Source organism: Anoplopoma fimbria, chromosome 10 (assembly GCF_027596085.1).
Source record: "Anoplopoma fimbria isolate UVic2021 breed Golden Eagle Sablefish chromosome 10, Afim_UVic_2022, whole genome shotgun sequence".
NCBI classification, from domain to species: domain Eukaryota; kingdom Metazoa; phylum Chordata; class Actinopteri; order Perciformes; family Anoplopomatidae; genus Anoplopoma; species Anoplopoma fimbria.
Window position 1 is genome coordinate 2,704,600 of NC_072458.1, and position 23,822 is coordinate 2,728,421.

General features: G+C 39.3%; 3 protein-coding genes and 1 long non-coding RNA gene across 5 annotated transcripts; 3 read left to right on the forward strand and 1 right to left on the reverse strand.

Annotated features, from left to right (window-relative positions):
* Positions 1-992: 992 nt before the first annotated feature.
* Positions 993-2,002, reverse strand: gngt1 (guanine nucleotide binding protein (G protein), gamma transducing activity polypeptide 1). Its single transcript, XM_054605434.1, has 3 exons — positions 1,857-2,002; positions 1,639-1,737; positions 993-1,426 (listed from the first exon to the last, which is right to left on the reverse strand). The coding sequence occupies exons 2-3, from the start codon at positions 1,732-1,734 to the stop codon at positions 1,301-1,303; spliced, it is 222 nt and encodes a 73-aa protein (XP_054461409.1). The 5' UTR covers positions 1,735-1,737; positions 1,857-2,002; the 3' UTR covers positions 993-1,300.
* Positions 2,003-3,169: 1,167 nt separating this feature from the next.
* On the forward strand, positions 3,170-5,894 carry tfpi2 (tissue factor pathway inhibitor 2). 2 transcript variants are annotated; one of them, XM_054605430.1, is made up of 5 exons: positions 3,170-3,301; positions 3,469-3,639; positions 4,032-4,211; positions 4,993-5,166; positions 5,401-5,894. In XM_054605430.1, exons 1-5 carry the CDS (start codon positions 3,229-3,231, stop codon positions 5,478-5,480), a joined length of 678 nt encoding a protein of 225 aa, XP_054461405.1. In that variant the 5' UTR covers positions 3,170-3,228; the 3' UTR covers positions 5,481-5,894. The 2 variants fall into 2 exon arrangements, with proteins under 2 accessions (XP_054461405.1, XP_054461404.1); XM_054605429.1 differs by having other exon boundaries at positions 5,398-5,893.
* Positions 5,895-11,812: 5,918 nt separating this feature from the next.
* LOC129096792 (uncharacterized) lies at positions 11,813-22,368 on the forward strand. Its single transcript, XR_008531497.1, has 2 exons — positions 11,813-11,865; positions 21,890-22,368. It is a non-coding gene; the product is annotated as an uncharacterized LOC129096792 (long non-coding RNA).
* LOC129096788 (tissue factor pathway inhibitor 2-like) lies at positions 13,876-21,967 on the forward strand. Its single transcript, XM_054605431.1, has 5 exons — positions 13,876-13,994; positions 14,174-14,344; positions 18,148-18,327; positions 20,883-21,062; positions 21,887-21,967. The coding sequence occupies exons 1-4, from the start codon at positions 13,922-13,924 to the stop codon at positions 21,056-21,058; spliced, it is 600 nt and encodes a 199-aa protein (XP_054461406.1). The 5' UTR covers positions 13,876-13,921; the 3' UTR covers positions 21,059-21,062; positions 21,887-21,967.
* Positions 22,369-23,822: the final 1,454 nt, after the last annotated feature.

The window sequence follows — 23,822 nt, forward strand, 5'->3', positions numbered from 1 at the left end:
TGTTTTATTGGGCAATACCGTTAAACTAATATAAAATAGGTAACCCATAAGTTTCTGTGCAATACATTACACATTACACTGTGCAATAATAGTTAAAAAAGTTAAAAATAGTTGAAATAGTTGTCTGTAAATATAATATTTCAGTTATTGTTGTTTTTTCTACTGTTTTTTTATTGCTTATTTATAATACTTGTTTTATTTTATTTTTATTTTTCATTTTTTATTTTTTATTTTTTAGCTTGTCTTCTTCTACTATGTCTCTTGTGTGCACTTTACTCTACTTTACCCTGCAAATTTCCCCGCTGCGGGACTAATAAAGGATTATCTTATCTTATCTTATCTTATTAAAACAAAGATTTCCACCACTTTCAGTATTAAAGCAGTGGTTCCCAATTCAGAGGTAAGGGCTTGCAGAACAGGGGATAAGGAAAACAGACAATACTTCTTCTACTGAAAATTTTCTTTTCTCTAATCTTGTATACTTTATTGCGAATTTCCGGATAATTGTATTTCTTCTTGACTTCAGACTTCCACAAATAAATGAAATCACTGAATGAATCATTGATAAATTCAACAATCCTCAATGGGAAAATCCCACATGCAATGCGTGGGAAAGGGTAAAAAAAATAGGCGTTCTTCATTTCAACGGGTCATAAGGCAAAACGGTTGGAAACATCTGTTTTAAAGATTCATCGCAGTTGATTTGCATGTTTTTGACCTATAGAAAATACAATGTAAGTTTTCTTCTATTCCAGGCAAAAAAGTAAAACTATGCAGAAAAGGAGGAAAACTTTGCACATTATGGTCCTCTAAAGATGCTACAAAATTGTAATGTTCTCATCTCAAGATTTGTGAGAAAAGGGTGTGTGAACTCTTAGTATAAAAACGGAGTTATGAAGATAAATCTGTTTCCCTTTTCTGTCTGAAAACTTCCCACAGTGAATGATGGAGACAGGCTGAGTTATAAACAAGCACATTTAATGACAGCTGCTTCTGTGTATGAAACAAGCACATGGGCCCATTTGATCAGACTATACGCCGCATGAGAGAGAAGCATTACATAACACTTGCCAAATACAACTTTTATATATTCATATATGTTCTTTTTAAAGAACAAGATTAGAAGTCTACAAATATGTCCAGACGATGGGGAATCATGTACATGCGAACTCATGAGGTTTTAACCTTTTTTGCTCTATTACATCCCTCTAGTCTTCTCAGTCTGCAAATCCATTTTATAATGGGAGGGAGAATGTCATTGGGTGCTAATCTGATATATGAAAAGCTCCTTGGGTCCAGTCTAGCAGACGACACAGCCACCTTTCTCCTTGAAGGGGTTCTTCTCCTCTGAAATGCCTTTGAAGAGGGTGTCCTCCTCCTCTCCAGCCTGAATATATTCCTTGATTTCCTCACAGCATTTAGATGTCTGAATTGATCAGACAAAAATGTGTTGAGACACTCTTATCCAGAAATTTTAAATGCTGATTTCATTCATTTCACTTTGTATTAAGTTAACAATTATTATTTGTTGCATTTCAAGGATAAAAGTCTAAAAACTTAATTTAATCACAGGTATCATTGAAAACAATAAAGACACTGACATGATCATCAGTGCAAAACAAAACAAATAAAACTTACCAACCACCTCTCAAGTTTCACCTCAGTTTTAAGTTGGTTTACTTCCATTAAAGCCTTGTCCTTGTCCGTCAGGTCATCAATGTTTATGACCGGCATTTTCTGCCAAAAAAGGAAAACATTCAGCACTGAAAAATTGTCACAGCCAAATGTTATAAATGGTCGAGAATGCTTGTAACTCACAGTCCACAAAACATAATAGAAAGAATATAAATACTTACAGATGCTTATAGGGAGCAGTCCTTCACCCCCGAAATCCTTCTGAAGAATCCCTCTCCTCTCCCTCAGTCTGGGTTATAAAGTAATCTGCATAAACAATCCTAATCCGTTAATCTGATTAAAACAAGGCCCCACTGTTTCATCAAGCCATTATCTGAATTATGTTATCAAACAGGACGGGGAATCACACATGTTTCTGTTTGACTTATTTAGAATTATATTTAAAACAAGAAGCTGTATTGCAGATTCAATTTGGATTTGGGCTGTTTTGTCTCTGCCTTTCCTCATATTAGGAAATGGGTTAAAAGGGGTGGTGCTTCATGTATCAGGTCACTTTGATAAGATGGTTAATCTGTATTTAGCCTCCACCTGTCAAGGTGGAGACACATCATTGTACTTAATATGACTGCACTAAAGTTTTACAATAACATCCTTGAACACTAGATGGAACAAACCAGTGGGATGGAATTATACAGATATGTGTAAACAAAAAGCTACATTTTATTGTGCATTTTTTACTTAAAGTGAATGCTGCTTGTTACTCTTAGGAATGGGGACCTTGACTGTTCAGACATCACTGTTTCCTTGAAAGACTCTGGGAGGCTGCTGAAATGATTAAGCAAAACAGAAGATAACATCGACCACAAGGCTGGAAACTAGGCGACAGTGCTTTGAGGCTTTTAGTGAAAGTGTGTGTGTGTGTGTGTGTGTGTGTGTCCAGTCAGACGTGTGTGTGTGTGTGTGTGTGTGTGTGTGTGTGTGTGTGTGTGTGTGTGTGTGTGTGTGTGTGTGTGTGTGTGTGTGTGTGTGTGTGTCTCAGATCCAGTGTGTGTGTGTGTGTGTGTGTGTCTCAGATCCAGTCAGGTGTGTGTGTGATGGGGTCTTGGCAGGATGGATCAGGATGGATCAGAAAATCCAATTGTGTTAAAGTTTCACAAGAATGTCTGTCTTTTGGAAATATTCCTGTGAATAAATTACAGAGATGCTGCGTAGTTACTGGGTCTCTGTACACCATCATCATCATCACCATCATCATCATCATCATCATCATCTCCATCATCATCATCATCATCATCATCATCATCATAATCCTAAGTGACCAGTGAAGGCAGCGGAAATTCAGTTGGGTTTAATATGCCTTTAGTCACTACATAAACTCCTTTAGGCGATATTACAACGTAAAAACGAGCCTCTCTGATGTCATGTATGAATTCATCACCACTCCAATCTAGTTGCTCCGTAGTTTGAGAATGAGTCATTACTTCCCCGCCCCTAAAGTCCAGCATGGGAAACGCTTCACTCAACTATAAAAGTGGATGTGTCTTGGATGGTCGTCAGAGCCGAAAAGACTGCAGTTGAAGCCAACGTTTAACAATGGAGTTTTGCATTTTAACGCTGTTTACACTTTTCTCCTCGTTTTACAACGTTTTGTCGCTGTCATCTAAAGGTAGATCTGCCAGCAAGTTTTCTCATTTCTTCAGTGATTTAAACTTAAAACGTGTTGAAGTCCTCTTGTTGTTGGCCTTCACATGACCTCCTGCGTGAGACATGTTGCCATTATTGATCGCCAGTTTGGGTAAAGTTTAGTTTTGTGTTTGTCTTTGCTGCTTTCAGGAGCGTGTCTCCTTCAAGTGGACCAGGGACCTTGCAGAGCAGAAATCGAGCGCTACTACTACAATACTATCACCCAAAAGTGCGAGCTTTTCATGTATGGAGGCTGCCAAGGGAATGCCAATAACTTCAAGAGTTATGAGGAGTGCCAGAAGTCATGTTTCAGAATCCCAAGTAAGTCCTCAATGTGAATGAGAATACACTTAAGAAGATGTTCAACCTGCAATAATAATAATAATAACTTTATTTATATAGCACCTTTTGTGTAGTCTATGTTCAGTTTTTGATTTTAAGGGTTTTATAAACACTTTCTAGAAGAAAAATGTCCTGAATTTCTGACTTTCATGCTGCCGATTGTGTTATTTGAATAATTAACAACTGGCTTTGTTGGCTGCTTCACTTTCTATATTTGATAATGGCTTACCTTGACTACTAAGAGGATCATACATTTATATTTGAATCTAGATTCTAATTGAAGTTAGTTATTTTTGTGCAATATGTGCACAGACACTTTAGGATGCCACTTCATCTAATCCCAGTCTCACATTTTATCATCTTCCCCCCAGAGGTTCCCCAAATCTGCAGGTTTCCTAAAGAGGTGGGTCCCTGCCGCGCCCTCTTTCAAAACTACTTTTTCAACATGACCACCATGCAGTGTGAGCCCTTCCACTACGGCGGCTGCCAGGGCAATTCCAACCGCTTCCAAGACCTCACTGCTTGCAAGGAGTACTGCAGTCCACGAAAAAGTGAGTTTAAACTGACTTACTTATTACTCCTTCGTGCTGAAGTGATGCTCACCGTCATCTCTGTATGCGTGGACGACATGGTGATAAACACTGAGATACCAGACATTATTTCATTCTTAAAGCTTGAATTATAATGTTGAGAATGAAGGAACAAACAAGCATTTTGTGTGCAATTTTAGTGGCACTTCTGATAAATAATTTATACATTCATTAAGTGTGAAAAGAATGTCTCATCATGCCTTTGTTAGGAAGCACAATGTATACAGATATTTCAATTCAATTCAATTCAATTCAATTCAGTTTATTTTGTATAGCCCAGAATCACAAATTTGCCTCAGAGGGCTTTACAATCTGTGCACATGCGGCATCCTCTGTCCTTCCCTCACATCCTCTGTCCTTACACCCTCACATCCTCTGTCCTTACACCCTCACATCCTCTGTCCTTACACCCTCACATCCTCTGTCCTTACACCCTCACACCCTCTGTCCTTCCCTCACATCGGCACAGGAAGAACTCCCCTAAAAAACCCCTTTAACAGGGAGAAAAAAGGAAGAAACCTATGGGAGAACGACAGAGGAGGGATCCTTCTCCCAGGATGGACAGAATGCAATAGATGTCATGTGTACAGAATGAGCAGCATAACAGTTCTTAGATATAACACAATTTATTTCAGTTGTTAGGAAATGGTTCAGACAATGATTGCACTTTTTGAAAAAAAGCAATCAAAAACTCGGATGGTACTTAAAAGATGATGACTGGGCTTCCTGTCATATTTCACAGCGGTTCCTGTGCTCTGCCTTGACCTTCTGGACAAAGGAAAGTGTTCCGCCTCCATTCCTCGGTATTACTACAACACAGCCTCCAAGATGTGCGAGGAGTTCATCTACTCGGGCTGCGGAGGGAGCAGCAACAACTTTGTCTCGAGGAGGAGCTGCATGGACGTGTGTGTTACAGGTGTGTGAGAGGATCTTACCACCCACGATAGTACCAGTAATGACGGTATTTGGTTTGCCAGTTAGAGCCACTTGTTGGTTTAAATTGGGAGAGAGTTCAGAGAGTCAGAGGTTAATAATAATGAAAATCTGACTAGAAAGTTATATTTTCTCTATTATAAGTATGGAAGTATCGGCATGTCAATTAAAGGTTATACTTATCAGTTGTTAAACGTATTTTTTTTTGTTCCAGCAGGGAGGAAACACACAATCCAAAGCAAAGGTCGTCGCATGAGACGGAACAGAATTAATCGGATCACTTTCCGGCAGGCGTAAACGTCTGACGCTCAGGGATTTTCACTGTTTTATGCCAAAAAGCTTGACGAGCTCTTCTTTGTTGTTCCTAGAAGAGTCATAGTAGCACATACACACCTTTCTACTGTATTTGTATGCAAGGCTTCACGAGCTCCTGAAAAAAATGCGATTTCAATGAAGTTTGTTACTGCTCTAATGTTCCTGATTGTGTGTTTTGATACTGTATGTGTGTAATATATGTGTTGTATTATTTGTACTTTCATGGTGCTGATAGTATTGTTTGAGTAATTAACTCAAAATGTGCTGCTTAAAACTTCTTCAACCAAAGCAGTGTTGCATATAACCTTCATAGGTGTCTTTATTTGTTTTACCAAAGCTCAACAGCACTGCAACAACAAAATAAAAGAAACATGTTTGACTTGTTACTTCACTTTCTCACAGTCACTTTATCTCCGCGCCTCATCCCTTCTTTCCTAATGCTGCTGTCTTACCTCCTTATCTGGTAATACTGCACAAGGCTCTCGAGCCTATCTCGGTGGCCTCTTCATAGCCTTGAATCAAAAAGGAAGCAATCGTGCAACTGTGGCAGGTTCGATTAGAAGGTTACAATGCAATTTTGTTAAAATGCACTCAATTATAAGTACAAATGGGAATGGATCCATGCACAAAGCATAGTAAACCAATGTATGCACACATATTTTCTCCCAAGCTCATTTACTAAATTCGATTTTCCTTTTTCTCTGATCAATAATAACAGTTTTTGCAGATAATTTACTTCATGTAACACAGGAGAAATCAAATTGCTCTGTAACGCTATTAATGTAAAGATGCTATTAATTCAAAGTATCCTGACGGTCTTAAATCTCTGCCTTGTTCCACCTCCTATAATAGAACAGTTGAAGCGCTTTGAGATTTTTCAGACAGTAAATATTTATGGAAGATATCAAAGGAAACAGCTCACCCATCTGGCTCGGGTATAAATAGCAATAAAAGTAAGACTAGGCCCTTTCTATTAAGAACTGAAGCTACATCATCTACTCCACAGCGATATGAGAGATGATGTCATCCAAACAGTTTGTACTCTGCTTCTCAAAAGCAACATAGTGAAAATCATCATTACTGCTGTTTTTCTGGGAAATTGAAGTGATGCTTTATTATTGACTTACTGCTCTTTGAGATCAACTCTTTTCCCTAACTGAACTTTTCAATCAATAAAAATAAAAGTTAAATTAATTTAAAAGCTGTAGAAATCACATATCATACGGTACAGGTCAGTAGTGGTTCATGAAAATGAAGCATGATGCAGTATAGCATATTTTGTTTTGAGTTTAATTACACCTTGCAGCAACATAAACTTACGATTTATTTGAATCACCAAAAGACATGACAAATATGTGAGATGGTACAGAAGGACACAGCTGGTTAACTTTTAATTATAACAAAGCTCAGTCTTGGACCATTAATGGGTGGCAGTATAATTCTGACTGTAAATGATCTGATGTCGTCCAGAGGGCTTGAGATGAATTGATCCTGCTCTGGTTATTTCATTAGCTACAGTGCATTAGGCATGGTAGTTTTGTCTCTCTTTCTCAATGGTGATTAATGGTCGTTTACAAAGAAGCATACTTCTCATTTAAAATGAGAATAATTCCATGGAAGATGCTTTGACTGTCAGACAGAAACATCGCTTTGTATTTTTGAATTTAAGAGTTGGTTTCAAAGTAAAACACTGACTTTAAAGTGCATAATGTCTTATTTTATTTTTTTTACTGTTAGGTACTAAATACTTACTGGGGATAAAGCACCGGTATGCTAATTTAACAGTCAACATTATACCAAATGAACATTTAGTATACTGTTTCTAAGATGCCTCAACATACTGCTGGTGTGAGTGGCGCCCCCTGGTGGCAGAGTCACATATCTAACAACACGCAAAAAAAGCCAACTTTGACACTTCCATCTTGGAGTTCAAGTACATGTAAATATCCTCTATTTAAAATAAAGACACAAAAACAAGGTAAGTGTCAAACCTGGCAGTAAATTAGCTAGTTTTCTGACTGCTTTAATTAAAGTAGTAAACTGCAGAGCTGTATTGCAGATTCAATTTGGATTTGGGCTGTTTTGTCTCTGCCTTTCCTCATATTAGGAAATGGGTTAAAAGGGGTGGTGCTTCATGTATCAAGTCACTTTGATAAGATGGTTAATCTGTATTTAGCCTCCACCTGTCAAGGTGGAGACACATCATTGTACTTAACATGACTGCACTAAAGTTTTACAATAACATCCTTGAACACTAGATGGAACAAACCAGTGGGATGGAATTATACAGATATGTGTAAACAAAAAGCTACATTGTATTGTGCATTTTTTACTTAAAGTGAATGCTGCTTGTTACTCTTAGGAATGGGGACCTTGACTGTTCAGACATCACTGTTTCCTTGAAAGACTCTGGGAGGCTGCTGAAATGATTAAGCAAAACAGAAGATAACATCGACCACAAGGCTGGAAACTAGGCGACAGTGCTTTGAGGCTTTTAGTGAAAGTGTGTGTGTGTGTGTGTGTGTGTGTGTGTGTGTGTGTGTGTGTGTGTGTGTGTGTGTGTGTGTCTCAGATCCAGTCAGACGGGTGTGTGTGTGATGGGGTCTTGGCAGGATGGATCAGAAAATCCAATTGTGTTAAAGTTTCACAAGAATGTCTGTCTTTTGGAAATATTCCTGTGAATAAATTACAGAGATGCTGCGTAGTTACTGGGTCTCTGTACACCATCATCATCCATCATCATCATCATCATCATCACACATCATCATCATCATCATCACCATCATCATCATCACCATCATCATCATAATAAGTGACCAGTGAAGGCAGCGGGAATTCAATTTTTTATTTCAGTTGGGTTTAATATGCCTTTAGTCACTACATAAACTCCTTTAGGCGATATTACAACGTAAAAACGAGCCTCTCTGATGTCATGTATGAATTCATCACCACTCCAATCTAGTTGCTCCGTAGTTTGAAAATGAGTCATTACTTCCCCGCCCCTAAAGTCCAGCATGGGAAACGCTTCACTCAACTATAAAAGTGGATGTGTCTTGGATGGTCGTCAGAGCCGAAAAGACTGCAGTTGAAGCCAACGTTTAACAATGGAGTTTTGCATTTTAGCGCTGTTTACACTTTTCTCCTCGTTTTACAACGTGATAGTTGAATTGTAAAACTGGCAGAGATGGAAGCTGAACTGCATCATCAAAAGAAGCAAAGAGCTGAAATACAATGAAGAAAAATCTGGAAGCTGAACTGTTAAACTGTAGAGGTGGCAGTAATAGTAGAAGAAGCAGTCATAAGATGAGTAGTAGATTTAGAAGCTGAAGTTATAGTAGTGGTAGTAGTATCCGTAGCAGCAGTAATATCAGTGGTTAAGTAGAAGAAATAGTCGAATCAGCAATAGTAGTAGAAGAAGAAGTTGTTGCAGTATTAATAGTAGTATTAATAGTAGTCGTGCTGAGTTACTGTTGGCCATAACTGGTGATAACACAAGGAAGGTTCTACCTGAAATTGTGTGTGAGAGAAAGTAAGGCATTGAGAGATAGTGTCGTGTATTTGATCATATTCTGTTATACCTTGTTGTAATGAGGCCATGAAGTTGTTGCATGCTGTGTGATGTTGACCAGTTAGGGTTCTTAAGAGCTGGTCTGATGATGATCTCATGACCAACGTATGGCATGACAGCCTTGTTTATGGTGATGTTTACACAGATGGAAGATTTTGGGGTCTCAGGAACGTATTTAAAACAGTGTAAGTTTCAAGGTGTCTGAATGAGGTATTTACTGCTCAGCATGTTTTATGCCTTTGTGCCCATTGAAGTGATGCACAACACACATATAAGGCCAAGCCCGAAGGCTGAGAGCCTCAGTCCATGCTGAATCTCTGTATGGGCTCCATTCTGCGCAGAATGAAGAAATTGTTGAAACTGCATCAGCGGACCTGGACATCTTCCTTTATCCTTTGATATCAAGTTATTTACTACAATAGAGAAACAGAGATTAGAAAATGGAGAGAGTGAGTGAGTGAAAGAGAGAGCGAGAGTAAGAGAGAGTGAGTGAGATATAAAGAGAGAGAGAAAGTGAGCAAGTGAGAGAGAGAGGGTGAGTGAGTGAGAGAGAAAGAGAGAGTGAAAGAGAGGGAGAGGGTGAGAGTGAAAGAGAGAGAGAGAGAAATAGAGAAGTACACACACACACGCACACACACACACACACACACACACACACACACACACACACACACACACACACACACAGTCTCTCTCTGTCAATCAAATGACCAAGTTCATGAAGACTGCCTTTCTCACAGAGTTAAATCCCAATAAACAATCTTATATGTCAGCCATTTTGTCTTAACCAAAGCTATCACCATGCTAGCATCAAAATCCCTACACTGCGTCTCCTCTCCAAGACTTCAGTTGGTTGGTTTTAATTAAATATAATATGGAGCCTATGTTTGTATGTGTTGTATCTGTTGTATGTGTTTAAAATGTGACCATGAGGGTGAGTTTGGGGTACATTTCAAAAATTATTTGAGTCCAATCTCCAAAATAATATCATCAATAGAGAGAAGATACTCCACTGCCCATCGCGTTGATATATTTGTTATGTTTGTGGTGTTTGAAATGTGACCACGAGATCACTTGAGAATGAAGAGCTATCACTCCTCATCTCTGTTTCTGAGATCCAGGTCACACACACACACACACACACACACACACACACACACACACACACACACACACACACACACACACACAACTAATTAAGAGAGGGGAGAGCAGACACTGATTTTGAACAAAACTAGCTGTCAAACTCCTACCTACAATCGTAAAACCATTATGTTCGGAAAGCTAACACTCTGACGAACGCAGAGATGTACTTTTTATGTTTGTTGTTTTAAAAAAATATGAGCTTCAGAGCAGGTTAGAAAACTGGTACCATCTGCTTTCTTTGAGAAATTGTCGTCAGAATTAACATGGAGTCTAATGGAGCAGTTGGTTGGAGTTCATGTTGCTTTCAGGCACATGGAGTCAAATGTGTAAGACTGTTGGATTCTATAGTGTTATGGCTGCGACTAGGACAAGTTTATCTACAATTTGAACCAAAAAATATGCCTGAAGAGTGAAAATTGTGTGAATTCTGGCAATTTTAAAATATTTTTTTCACAAGATTTTGAAGCTCCTCTCACTCTAACTATGACATCACATGCTCTAGGTCTGAACATTCCATCCAATACACACCCATTGTAAACTCTGAAAAAGGCTTACATTTTCCTGAAACTTAAACTCTGATGTCATGACATCTGTGCTAGCTATCAAAATGCCCATTTGGCCCAATATAGTCCAGAGTTTTTTTCACGTTTTAAACCTCAAATCATTTTTTTACGTTAAAGTATGACGAGTCAGTCTGGGCCCAAAGTTGAGTGCTTTTAAGCTTTCTCCACGCCCAAAACGCATTCATCTCTATGGGGAAATTTCTCGCCGTTTTTCCCCGTTCCCGTGGAAACCGCTGGGCGAATCTCTTAGAAGAGAAATAGCACTCGATTCCCGACCAGGCCGCACGTTTTGATGTATTTTTTACGCATGTGCTTGCAACGCTGCGGCGGGAGTTACGTGGCAAACTTTTGTACGGAAGAAGAATGAGAAGATTAATATTAAGCCTGCAGGATTATATACTTTGTGCTGTTGCACAAGGCTTTACAGCCTTGTTGCTACACAGCCGCACAGAATAATAACTTTATTTATATAGCACCTTTTGTGTAGTCTTTGTTCAGTTTTTGATTTTAAGGGTTTTATAAACTTTCTAAAAGAAAAATGTCCTGAATTTCAGGAAGTGATTTGCATCTTTTTCACACTTTCATGCTGCCGATTGTGTTATTTGAATAATTACCTAATACAGGATGTGTTGCTTAACATCTTCAACCACAGTAGTGCAACCTTTAAACTTCAAATCTTTCTTCATAAGTGTTTCCAAACCACAACAACATGGCAGAAAAAAACTGGCTTTGTTGGCTGCTTCACTTTCTATATTTGATAATGGCTTACCTTGACTACTAAGAGGATCATACATTTATATTTGAATCTAGATTCTAATTGAAGTTAGTTATTTTTATGCAATATGTGCACAGACACTTTAGGATGCCACTTCATCTAATCCCAGTCTCACATTTGATCATCTTCCCCCAGAGGTTCCCCAAATCTGCAGGTTTCCTAAAAAGGTGGGTCCCTGCCGCGCCCTCTTTCTAAGGTACTTTTTCAACATGGCCACCATGCAGTGTGAGCCCTTCCACTACGGCGGCTGCCAGGGCAATTCCAACCGCTTCCAAGACCTCACTGCTTGCAAGGAGCACTGCAGTCCATGAAAAGGTGAGTTTAAACTGACTTACTTATTACTCCTTCGTGCTGAAGTGATGCTCACCGTCATCTCTGTATGCGTGGACGACATGGTGATAAACACTGAGATATCAGACATTATTTCATTCTTAAAGCTTGTGTGGTATATTTTCAGGTCTTGCACAATACAGCGAAGGCCCCAAGTGTTTTTGTCCTATATAAGAAGCAGATGTGCAGGATACCAGGGGCTGAAGGTCAAAGGTGTAGAATGTTGGAGCCCCATACAAGGTCTTGACCTCAGCCCAAATGTGAATAACATGTACCCTATATAAGGAGGTGAAAGAGCCCGAAAAGTAGGGAACTCACAGATTCGACTCGAGACCTCCGGGCGCTCTAGACGTCCGTCATGACATGTGTTGCTTGTTTGTAATAAACTTCATTATACCAGCAAGAACAGTGTCCACGGAGCATCCTTCCTCATCACTTCAACAGCACTGTCGCATGAAAGATACGACACTTGAATTATAATGTTGAGAATGAAGGAACAAACAAGCATTTTGTGTACATGGACGTGTGTGTTACAGGTGTGTAAGAGAATCTTACCACCCACGATAGTACCAGTAATGACGGTATTTGGTTTGCCAGTTAGAGCCACTTGTTGGTTTAAATTGGGAGAGAGTTCAGAGAGTCAGAGGTTAATAATAATGAAAATCTGACTAGAAAGTTATATTTTCTCTATTATAAGTATGGAAGTATCGGCATGTCAATTAAAGGTTATACTTATCATTTGTTAAACGTATTTTATGTGGCAGGTTCATTAGAAAGTTTCTGCATGTTCACAGGAAAGGGAACTGCAGGTTTACACAATGTGAATCATGACAACAATGTTTTCAGCGATTACAATGCAATTTTGTTAAAATGCACTCAATTATAAGTACAAATGGGAATGGATCCATGCACAAAGCATAGTAAACCAATGTATGCACACATATTTTCTCGCTTGGGGCAGTGACTCACTCCCAACCCAGAGGGTGCAATCCACCGTTTTCCGGAAGAGAACCATGGCCTCAGACTTGGAGGTACTGACTCTCATCCCGACCGCTTCACACTCGGCTGTGAACCGCCCCAGTGCGTGCTGGAGGTCACGTTCTGAAGAAGCCAACAGAACCACATCATCTGCAAAAAGCAGGGATGCGATTCTGAGGTCCCCAAACCGGAAACTCTCCTCCCCCCGGCTGCGCCTTGAAATCCTGTCCATGAAAATCACAAACAGGATTGGTGACAATGGGCAGCCCTGGCGGAGGCCAACACGCACTGGGAACAAGCTCGACTTTGTGCCGAGTATCCGGACACAGCTCTCACTTTGGTCATACAAGGACCGAACGGCTCGTAGTAACGAACCAGGTACCCCATATTCCCGCAGTACCCCCCACAGGACTCCCCGAGGGACACGGTCGAAGGCCTTCTCCAAGTCCACAAAACACATGTAGACTGGATGAGCAAACTCCCATGCACCCTCCAACAGACCTGCAAGGGTAAAGAGTTGGTCCGCTGTTCCACGTCCAGGACGGAATCCGCATTGCTCCTCCTGAATCTGAGGTTCGACAATCGGACGGAGGATGGATCAGGATGGATCAGAAAATCCAATTGTGTTAAAGTTTCACAAGAATGTCTGTCTTTTGGAAATAAATAAATTACAGAGATGCTGCATAGTTACTGGGTCTCTGTACACCATCATCATCACCATCATCATCACCATCATCATCATCATCATCATCACCATCATCATCATAATCCTAAGTGACCAGTGAAGGCAGCGGGAATTCAATTTTTTATTTCAGTTGGGTTTAATATGCCTTTAGTCACTACATAAACTCCTTTAGGCGATATTACAACGTAAAAAAACTCTCTGATGTCATGTATGAATTCATCACCACTCCAATCTAGTTGCGCCATAGTTTGAAAATGAGTCATTACTTCCCCGCCCCTAAAGTCAAGCATGGGAAACGCTTCACTCAACTATAAAAGTGGATGTGTCTTGGATGGTCGTCAGAGCCGAAAAGACTGCAGTTGAAGCCAACGTTTAACAATGGAGTTTTGCATTTTAGCGCTGTTTACACTTTTCTCCTCGTTTTACAACGTTTTGGCGCTGTCATCTAAAGGTAGATCTGCCAGCAAGTTTTCTCATTTCTTCAGTAATTCTCCGAACTTAAAACGTGTTATAGTCCTCTTGTTGTTGGCCTTCACATGACCTCTGCGTGAGACATGTTGCCATTATTGATCGCCAGTTTGCGTAAAGTTTAGTTTTGTGTTTCACTGACGATGTCTTTGCTGCTTTCAGGAGCGTGTCTCCTTCAAGTGGACCAGGGACCTTGCAGAGCAGGAATCAAGCGCTACTACTACAATACTATCACCCAAAAGTGCGAGCTTTTCATGTATGGAGGCTGCCAAGGGAATGCCAATAACTTCAAGTGTTATGAGGAGTGCCAGAAGTCATGTTTCAGAATCCCAAGTAAGTCCTCAATGTGAATGAGAATACACTTAAGAAGATGTTCAACCTGCAATTGAAAGTGTACTGGGTGTAATAATAATAATAACTAGAAAATTTCCCAAGAAATTTTGACTGTGTGGCTGCTACTGCCCGAAGACGTTGCATACATTAACAGTTCTGAGACAGCTGTATCAATGGGGTTCATTTAGGGTTAGTTTGGGGTGCATTTGAGGTACATTTGAGTTTTATTTGGAAAAAAAAGTAAGTCCAATCGCATAAATAATACAATCCTGCAGAAAATGCGTTGGAATGCTGAAAGCTGAAATCAGTGACAGAGCATCGCTGAAAATGTGGAAGTTTCAAATGACTTTCCTGAAAAATCCCAAAAGCAAAGAACTGCACTGTTGAAAAAAACCTGATAGTTGAATTGTAAAACTGGCAGAGATGGAAGCTGAACTGCATCATCAAAAGAAGCAAAGAGCTGAAATACAATGAAGAAAAATCTGGAAGCTGAACTGTTAAACTGTAGAGGTGGCAGTAATAGTAGAAGAAGCAGTCATAAGATGAGTAGTAGATTTAGAAGCTGAAGTTATAGTAGTGGTAGTAGTATCCGTAGCAGCAGTAATATCAGTGGTTAAGTAGAAGAAATAGTCGAATCAGCAATAGTAGTAGAAGAAGAAGTTGTTGCAGTATTAATAGTAGTATTAATAGTAGTCGTGCTGAGTTACTGTTGGCCATAACTGGTGATAACACAAGGAAGGTTCTACCTGAAATTGTGTGTGAGAGAAAGTAAGGCATTGAGAGATAGTGTCGTGTATTTGATCATATTCTGTTATACCTTGTTGTAATGAGGCCATGAAGTTGTTGCATGCTGTGTGATGTTGACCAGTTAGGGTTCTTAAGAGCTGGTCTGATGATGATCTCATGACCAACGTATGGCATGACAGCCTTGTTTATGGTGATGTTTACACAGATGGAAGATTTTGGGGTCTCAGGAACGTATTTAAAACAGTGTAAGTTTCAAGGTGTCTGAATGAGGTATTTACTGCTCAGCATGTTTTATGCCTTTGTGCCCATTGAAGTGATGCACAACACACATATAAGGCCAAGCCCGAAGGCTGAGAGCCTCAGTCCATGCTGAATCTCTGTATGGGCTCCGTTGAAACTGCATCAGCGGACCTGGACATCTTCCTTTATCCTTTGATATCAAGTTATTTACTACAAATTGGCGTCACGAACAGGATTCGTTTAAAACAGTTGAAATCGGAGGATCGAGGGATTCAAGGGGGGGGGGCTCTTGTGCTGGGGCAAAACCGTTTGTTTCGCCTGGCCAGCCTAACGAATACTGAGAGGTAAGAAAATATCTTCTCACTTGCCCTTGTGAGATTGTTTGCTCTCGTGGGTCCATAAGACCTCTGACAGTTGAACTAAATTAAAGAACAAATTTGATTTGGACGAGGGAAGATGTTAACGGTCTGGTAAATTTGCATGATTGCATGAGGCACCAATCATTGATACTAATCAATGTGTAAGTGTAAATTTTAACTGAGACTGAAATCAGGAGCACGAATACGTGCTTTAAGGCCTGCGTAACTCAGGTGAAGTTGTTTGGAAATGTCTGTGTAAATATGGCAGATATTTGAGTATACACTAAAGAGGTGTGTAAAGTCTGTTTGGAATAAACAGATATTTTGATTGCATACGCGAGGTGTATGTTAAGGTCTGTCAAGAGACAGATAAGTGTTTAAAGTCAGCTGGATATGCTGATATTTGATTTAGCAAAGAAGCAATACTACTTGCTGTGACAAAGGTTGCAGTGAAGAGTCCACTTTGGGACTTGCATTGCTTGTGTATTGGTGCCATTAAGTGGCAAACACAAGAGCAAACACAGGCATCGGAGTAGGGGGAGACGCTCTCTGCTTTGATTGCTGACTGAAAACGAGGCCGAGGAAAAAGTTGTCTTTTGGTTAAAATAATATGAGCTGTCCTCTGAAAGGCAGACATTAAGTTCTTTTTTTCCCAATTTTCTTTCTTCTCTCTGGTTTATACCCACTATAGAGTTAGACGCCTCCTAATAAGACATTCAGGTCACTTCATGAGGCCTGATGTCAATAAAGGAGTATATCTAAAGTGTAAACAGTAAAGCATTTTATTATAAAAGACAGTCCTCCTAATAAGACATTCAAGTCACTCCATAAGGCCTGATGTTAATAAAGGAGTATATCTAAACTGTAAACAGTAAAGTATTTTATTGTAAAAGACAGTACACATAGCCTAATAGGAAGTGTTGAATAAAAAACCTCTCTGATCTGTTGCAAGCGCAGGATGCATGAGATGGACACAAACACCAAGAGAAGCCCCAAAGGAGAAAAAAAAGTGAACGGGGTCAGGAGGTCAACAAAAGGTGTGGGGCCAATTTAGCCACGTTTTCACTTCTCTCTCTCTCTCTCTCTCTACAACGCATACACATTCTCTCTTTCGCTCTCTATCTTTTTCTTTCCATTTGATTGCCGGTTAATTGATGATTATTGTAAATGACATTGATCACTGCTTAAAGATTATTATAGGACTGGTTTATTGCTGGTTTACTGTTGATTATTGTTGAATGATTATTAGATATTAATTACTACCGTATTTTCCGCACTATAAGGCGCACTTAAAAGCCTTTAATTTTCTCAAAAAACGACAGTGCGCCTTATAATCCGGAGCGCTTTATATATGGATTAATTCTGGTTGTGCTTACTGACCTCGAAGCGATTTTGTGTGGTACACGGCGCTCTGCCAACATGTTTTAGTAGACTTAGTAAACTACAAAGCCGCACCGCAGCAGCATCACGGCCACCGTAGTCAGGAGCGTCGTGGAGTAATACATACTGTGCTTCACCATCATATTACAGTGTGTGTGTATAAGGTTCACCATAATATTACAGTGTGTGTGTATAAGGTTCACCATCACATTACAGTGTGTGTGTATAAGGACCCCAACATGGCTCCTGTCAAGAGACACGTTTACGACGCAGACTTCAAACTCAAGGCTGTCAGTCACGCAGTAGAACATGGGAATAGAGCAGCTGCGAGAGAATTCAACGTTAATGAATCAATGGTACGGAAGTGGAGGAAGTTTGACTGACTGACTGTTTTGTTTCGCTTAATGCGCCTTATAGTCCGGTGCGCCTTATATATGAAAAAAGATCGAAAATAGACCATTCATTGACAGTGCGCCTTATAATCCAGTGCGCCCTATAGTGCGGAAAATACGGTAGTTTATAAAAGGAGATTTGATGGAATTTGTAGACTAGTCATTCGATTGGTTTCAATTGATTCTCTACGGATGATGATAATTGTTGGTTGATTATTGAACTGACTGATTACTTGGGCATTAATGATAGATTGCTTGGTTAAGTTGATTGATCTTTGGATGATTAATTGATTGATTGTTGATCGATTTAATTGATTATTGATTGTCATTGATTGTTTTTATCGATTATTTTATTGATTATTTGCAGTTGATTGATTGATTGATTGATTACTGATTGTCAGTGATTATTTTATTGATTATTTGCTAAATTGGCTATTTGATTGTCTTCATTAGATGGTTGGTAAAATGGTTGATCACAACAACATGGCAGAAAAAAACTGGCTTTGTTGGCTGCTTCACTTTCTATATTTGATAATGGCTTACCTTGACTACTAAGAGGATCATACATTTATATTTGAATCTAGATTCTAATTGAAGTTAGTTATTTTTGTGCAATATGTGCACAGACACTTTAGGATGCCACTTCATCTAATCCCAGTCTCACATTGTATCATCTTCCCCCCAGAGGTTCCCCAAATCTGCAGGTTTCCTAAAAAGGTGGGTCTCTGCCGCGCCCTCTTTCGAAACTACTTTTTCAACATGGCCACCATGCAGTGTGAGCCCTTCCACTACGGCGGCTGCCAGGGCAATTCCAACCGCTTCCAAGACCTCACTGCTTGCAAGGAGCACTGCAGTCCACGAAAAGGTGAGTTTAAACTGACTTACTTATTACTCCTTCGTGCTGAAGTGATGCTCACCGTCATCTCTGTATGCGTGGACGACATGGTGATAAACACTGAGATACCAGACATTATTTCATTCTTAAAGCTTGAATTATAATGTTGAGAATGAAGGAACAAACAAGCATTTTGTGTGCATGGACGTGTGTGTTACAGGTGTGTAAGAGAATCTTACCACCCACGATAGTACCAGTAATGACGGTATTTGGTTTGCCAGTTAGAGCCACTTGTTGGTTTAAATTGGGAGAGAGTTCAGAGAGTCAGAGGTTAATAATAATGAAAATCTGACTGGAAAGTTATATTTTCTCTATTATAAGTATGGAAGTATCGGCATGTCAATTAAAGGTTATACTTATCATTTGTTAAACGTATTTTATGTGGCAGGTTCATTAGAAGGTTTCTGCATGTTCACAGGAAAGGGAACTGCAGGTTTACACAATGTGAATCATGACAACAATGTTTTCAGCGATTACAATGCAATTTTGTTAAAATGCACTCAATTATAAGTACAAATGGGAATGGATCCATGCACAAAGCATAGTAAACCAATGTATGCACACATATTTTCTCGCTTGGGGCAGTGACTCACTCCCAACCCAGAGGGTGCAATCCACCGTTTTCCGGAAGAGAACCATGGCCTCAGACTTGGAGGTACTGACTCTCATCCCGACCGCTTCACACTCGGCTGTGAACTGCCCCAGTGCGTGCTGGAGGTCACGTTCTGAAGAAGCCAACAGAACCACATCATCTGCAAAAAGCAGGGATGCGATTCTGAGGTCCCCAAACCGGAAACTCTCCTCCCCCGGCTGCGCCTTGAAATCCTGTCCATGAAAATCACAAACAGGATTGGTGACAATGGGCAGCCCTGGCGGAGGCCAACACGCACTGGGAACAAGCTCGACTTTGTGCCGAGTATCCGGACACAGCTCTCACTTTGGTCATACAAGGACCGAACGGCTCGTAGTAACGAACCAGGTACCCCATATTCCCGCAGTACCCCCCACAGGACTCCCCGAGGGACACGGTCGAAGGCCTTCTCCAAGTCCACAAAACACATGTAGACTGGATGAGCAAACTCCCATGCACCCTCCAACAGACCTGCAAGGGTAAAGAGTTGGTCCGCTGTTCCACGTCCAGGACGGAATCCGCATTGCTCCTCCTGAATCTGAGGTTCGACAATCGGACGGAGGATGGATCAGGATGGATCAGAAAATCCAATTGTGTTAAAGTTTCACAAGAATGTCTGTCTTTTGGAAATATTCCTGTGAATAAATTACAGAGATGCTGCGTAGTTACTGGGTCTCTGTACACCATCATCATCACCATCATCATCATCATCATCACCATCATCATCATCATAATCCTAAGTGACCAGTGAAGGCAGCGGGAATTCAATTTTTTATTTCAGTTGGGTTTAATATGCCTTTAGTCACTACATAAACTCCTTTAGGCGATATTACAACGTAAAAACGAGCCTCTCTGATGTCATGTATGAATTCATCACCACTCCAATCTAGTTGCTCCGTAGTTTGAAAATGAGTTTATAAAAGGAGATTTGATGGAATTTGTAGACTAGTCATTCGATTGGTTTCAATTGATTCTCTACGGATGATGATAATTGTTGGTTGGTTATTGAACTGACTGATTACTTGGGCATTAATGATAGATTGCTTGGTTAAGTTGATTGATCTTTGGATGATTAATTGATTGATTGTTGATCGATTTAATTGATTATTGATTGTCATTGATTGTTTTTATCGATTATTTTATTGATTATTTGCAGTTGATTGATTGATTGATTACTGATTGTCAGTGATTATTGTATTGATTATTTGCTAAATTGGCTATTTGATTGTCTTCATTAGATGGTTGGTAAAATGGTTGATTAGATTGGCATCAAATTGATAGATTACTTGGTTAAGGCTAGTTTTGGTAGTAAAAGGATAATTTTTATACTAGGTACCGATTCCTTTTTATTAATTCCTTATTATACCAGTATTTCACAAACACATACTCACTGAAACTCGTTTATACCCACATAGGAAGTATTAAATAATGATTAATTGCATCGATGGGGATGAAATTATATTGAAACATCGTGTTCGCATTGTGCTTAACGGCTTACATCTTATCTAACACTAATTTAGATCAGACTATATTAAACTACGTGATCACATTGTGGGTAGGGGTTTGTATTCTGTTTTACTGACTTAATTAATTGCATTGACAATTGAATCGCGTAATTACTTATGCTAATTGAATAAATTCAATAACGGTTTGGGCAAGCAATCAATATGGTCAGAAGGTCTATTGTAATAAGATCAAAAGAACAATTGTTAAAGAAATTAGTCATAAAATCGAAAAAAGAAAAAACTTTACCTTGACTACTAAGAGGATCATACATTTATATTTGAATCTAGATTCTAATTGAAGTTAGTTATTTTTGTGCAATATGTGCACAGACACTTTAGGATGCCACTTCATCTAATCCCAGTCTCACATTTTATCATCTTCCCCCCAGAGGTTCCCCAAATCTGCAGGTTTCCTAAAAAGGTGGGTCGCTGCCGCGCCCTCATTCGAAGTTACTTTTTCAACATGGCCACCATGCAGTGTGAGCCCTTCCACTACGGCGGCTGCCAGGGCAATTCCAACCGCTTCCAAGACCTCACTGCTTGCAAGGAGCACTGCAGTCCATGAAAAAGTGAGTTTAAACTGACTTACTTATTACTCCTTCGTGCTGAAGTGATGCTCACCGTCATCTCTGTATGCGTGGACGACATGGTGATAAACACTGAGATACCAGACATTATTTCATTCTTAAAGCTTGAATTATAATGTTGAGAATGAAGGAACAAACAAGCATTTTGTGTACATGGACGTGTGTGTTACAGGTGTGTGAGAGAATCTTACCACCCACGATAGTACCAGTAATGACGGTATTTGGTTTGCCAGTTAGAGCCACTTGTTGGTTTAAATTGGGAGAGAGTTCAGAGAGTCAGAGGTTAATAATAATGAAAATCTGACTAGAAAGTTATATTTTCTCTATTATAAGTATGGAAGTTTATCACATGTCATTGTGCTTAAACCTGATTGGTGTGTCTACAATTAAGCAATCTTGTGTTTGCACACCTGATGGCAGTGTTCAAGCAACTGGCTCATGGGTGTGGTAATTTGATAGTCAGTGCTTTAGAATTGCAAGGAAGTGACATCAATACTTCTGTGTCTAATGCATAGACGTGTGTGTTAGTGTTTCAAATCACTGTGTGTATTGTTTTGCACAAAGTGTGAACGGACTCATTGTGCTTACAGTGGTGCAAATCTGGGGCCGAGTTTTGCTCCTTGAGTGTAAGGTTTTGATAATTGGGCAAAACTTTAGATTTTAGTGTTTATTGTATCGTAAAAAACTAATAATAATGAAAATCTGACTAGAAAGTTATATTTTCTCTATTATAAGTATGGAAGTATCGGCATGTCAATTAAAGGTTATACTTATCAGTTGTTAAACGTATTTTTTTTTTGTTCCAGCAGGGAGAAAACACACAATCCAAAGCAAAGGTCGTCGGATCACTTTCCGGCAGGCGTAAACGTCTGACGCTCAGGGATTTTCACTGTTTTATGCCAAAAAGCTTGACGAGCTCTTCTTTGTTGTTCCTAGAAGAGTCATAGTAGCACATACACACCTTTCTACTGTATTTGTATGCAAGGCTTCACAAGCTCCTGAAAAAAATGCGATTTCAATGAAGTTTGTTACTGCTCTAATGTTCCTGATTGTGTGTTTTGATACTGTATGTGTGTAATATATGTGTTGTATTATTTGTACTTTCATGGTGCTGATAGTGTTGTTTGAGTAATTAACTCAAAATGTGCTGCTTAAAACTTCTTCAACCAAAGCAGTGTTGCATATAACCTTCATAGGTGTCTTTATTTGTTTTACCAAAGCTCAACAGCACTGCAACAACAAAATAAAAGAAACAGGTTTGACTTGTTACTTCACTTTCTCACAGTCACTTTATCTCCGCGCCTCATCCCTTCTTTCCTAATGCTGCTGTCTTACCTCCTTATCTGGTAATACTGCACAAGGCTCTCGAGCCTATCTCGGTGGCCTCTTCATAGCCTTGAATCAAAAAGGAAGCAATCGTGCAACTGTGGCAGGTTCGATTAGAAGGTTACAATGCAATTTTGTTAAAATGCACTCAATTATAAGTACAAATGGGAATGGATCCATGCACAAAGCATAGTAAACCAATGTATGCACACATATTTTCTCCCAAGCTCATTTACTAAATTCGATTTTCCTTTTTCTCTGATCAATAATAACAGTTTTTGCAGATAATTTACTTCATGTAACACAGGAGAAATCAAATTGCTCTGTAACGCTATTAATGTAAAGATGCTATTAATTCAAAGTATCCTGACGGTCTTAAATCTCTGCCTTGTTCCACCTCCTATAATAGAACAGTTGAAGCGCTTTGAGATTTTTCAGACAGTAAATATTTATGGAAGATATCAAAGGAAACAGCTCACCCATCTGGCTCGGGTATAAATAGCAATAAAAGTAAGACTAGGCCCTTTCTATTAAGAACTGAAGCTACATCATCTACTCCACAGCGATATGAGAGATGATGTCATCCAAACAGTTTGTACTCTGCTTCTCAAAAGCAACATAGTGAAAATCATCATTACTGCTGTTTTTCTGGGAAATTGAAGTGATGCTTTATTATTGACTTACTGCTCTTTGAGATCAACTCTTTTTCCCTAACTGAACTTTTCAATCAATAAAAATAAAAGTTAAATTATTTTAAAAGCTGTAGAAATCACATATCATACGGTACAGGTCAGTAGTGGTTCATGAAAATGAAGCATGATGCAGTATAGCATATTTTGTTTTGAGTTTAATTACACCTTGCAGCAACATAAACTTACGATTTATTTGAATCACCAAAAGACATGACAAATATGTGAGATGGTACAGAAGGACACAGCTGGTTAACTTTTAATTATAACAAAGCTCAGTCTTGGACCATTAATGGGTGGCAGTATAATTCTGACTGTAAATGATCTGATGTCGTCCAGAGGGCTTGAGATGAATTGATCCTGCTCTGGTTATTTCATTAGCTACAGTGCATTAGGCATGGTAGTTTTGTCTCTCTTTCTCAATGGTGATTAATGGTCGTTTACAAAGAAGCATACTTCTCATTTAAAATGAGAATAATTCCATGGAAGATGCTTTGACTGTCAGACAGAAACATCGCTTTGTATTTTTGAATTTAAGAGTTGGTTTCAAAGTAAAACACTGACTTTAAAGTGCATAATGTCTTATTTTATTTTTTTTACTGTTAGGTACTAAATACTTACTGGGGATAAAGCACCGGTATGCTAATTTAACAGTCAACATTATACCAAATGAACATTTAGTATACTGTTTCTAAGATGCCTCAACATACTGCTGGTGTGAGTGGCG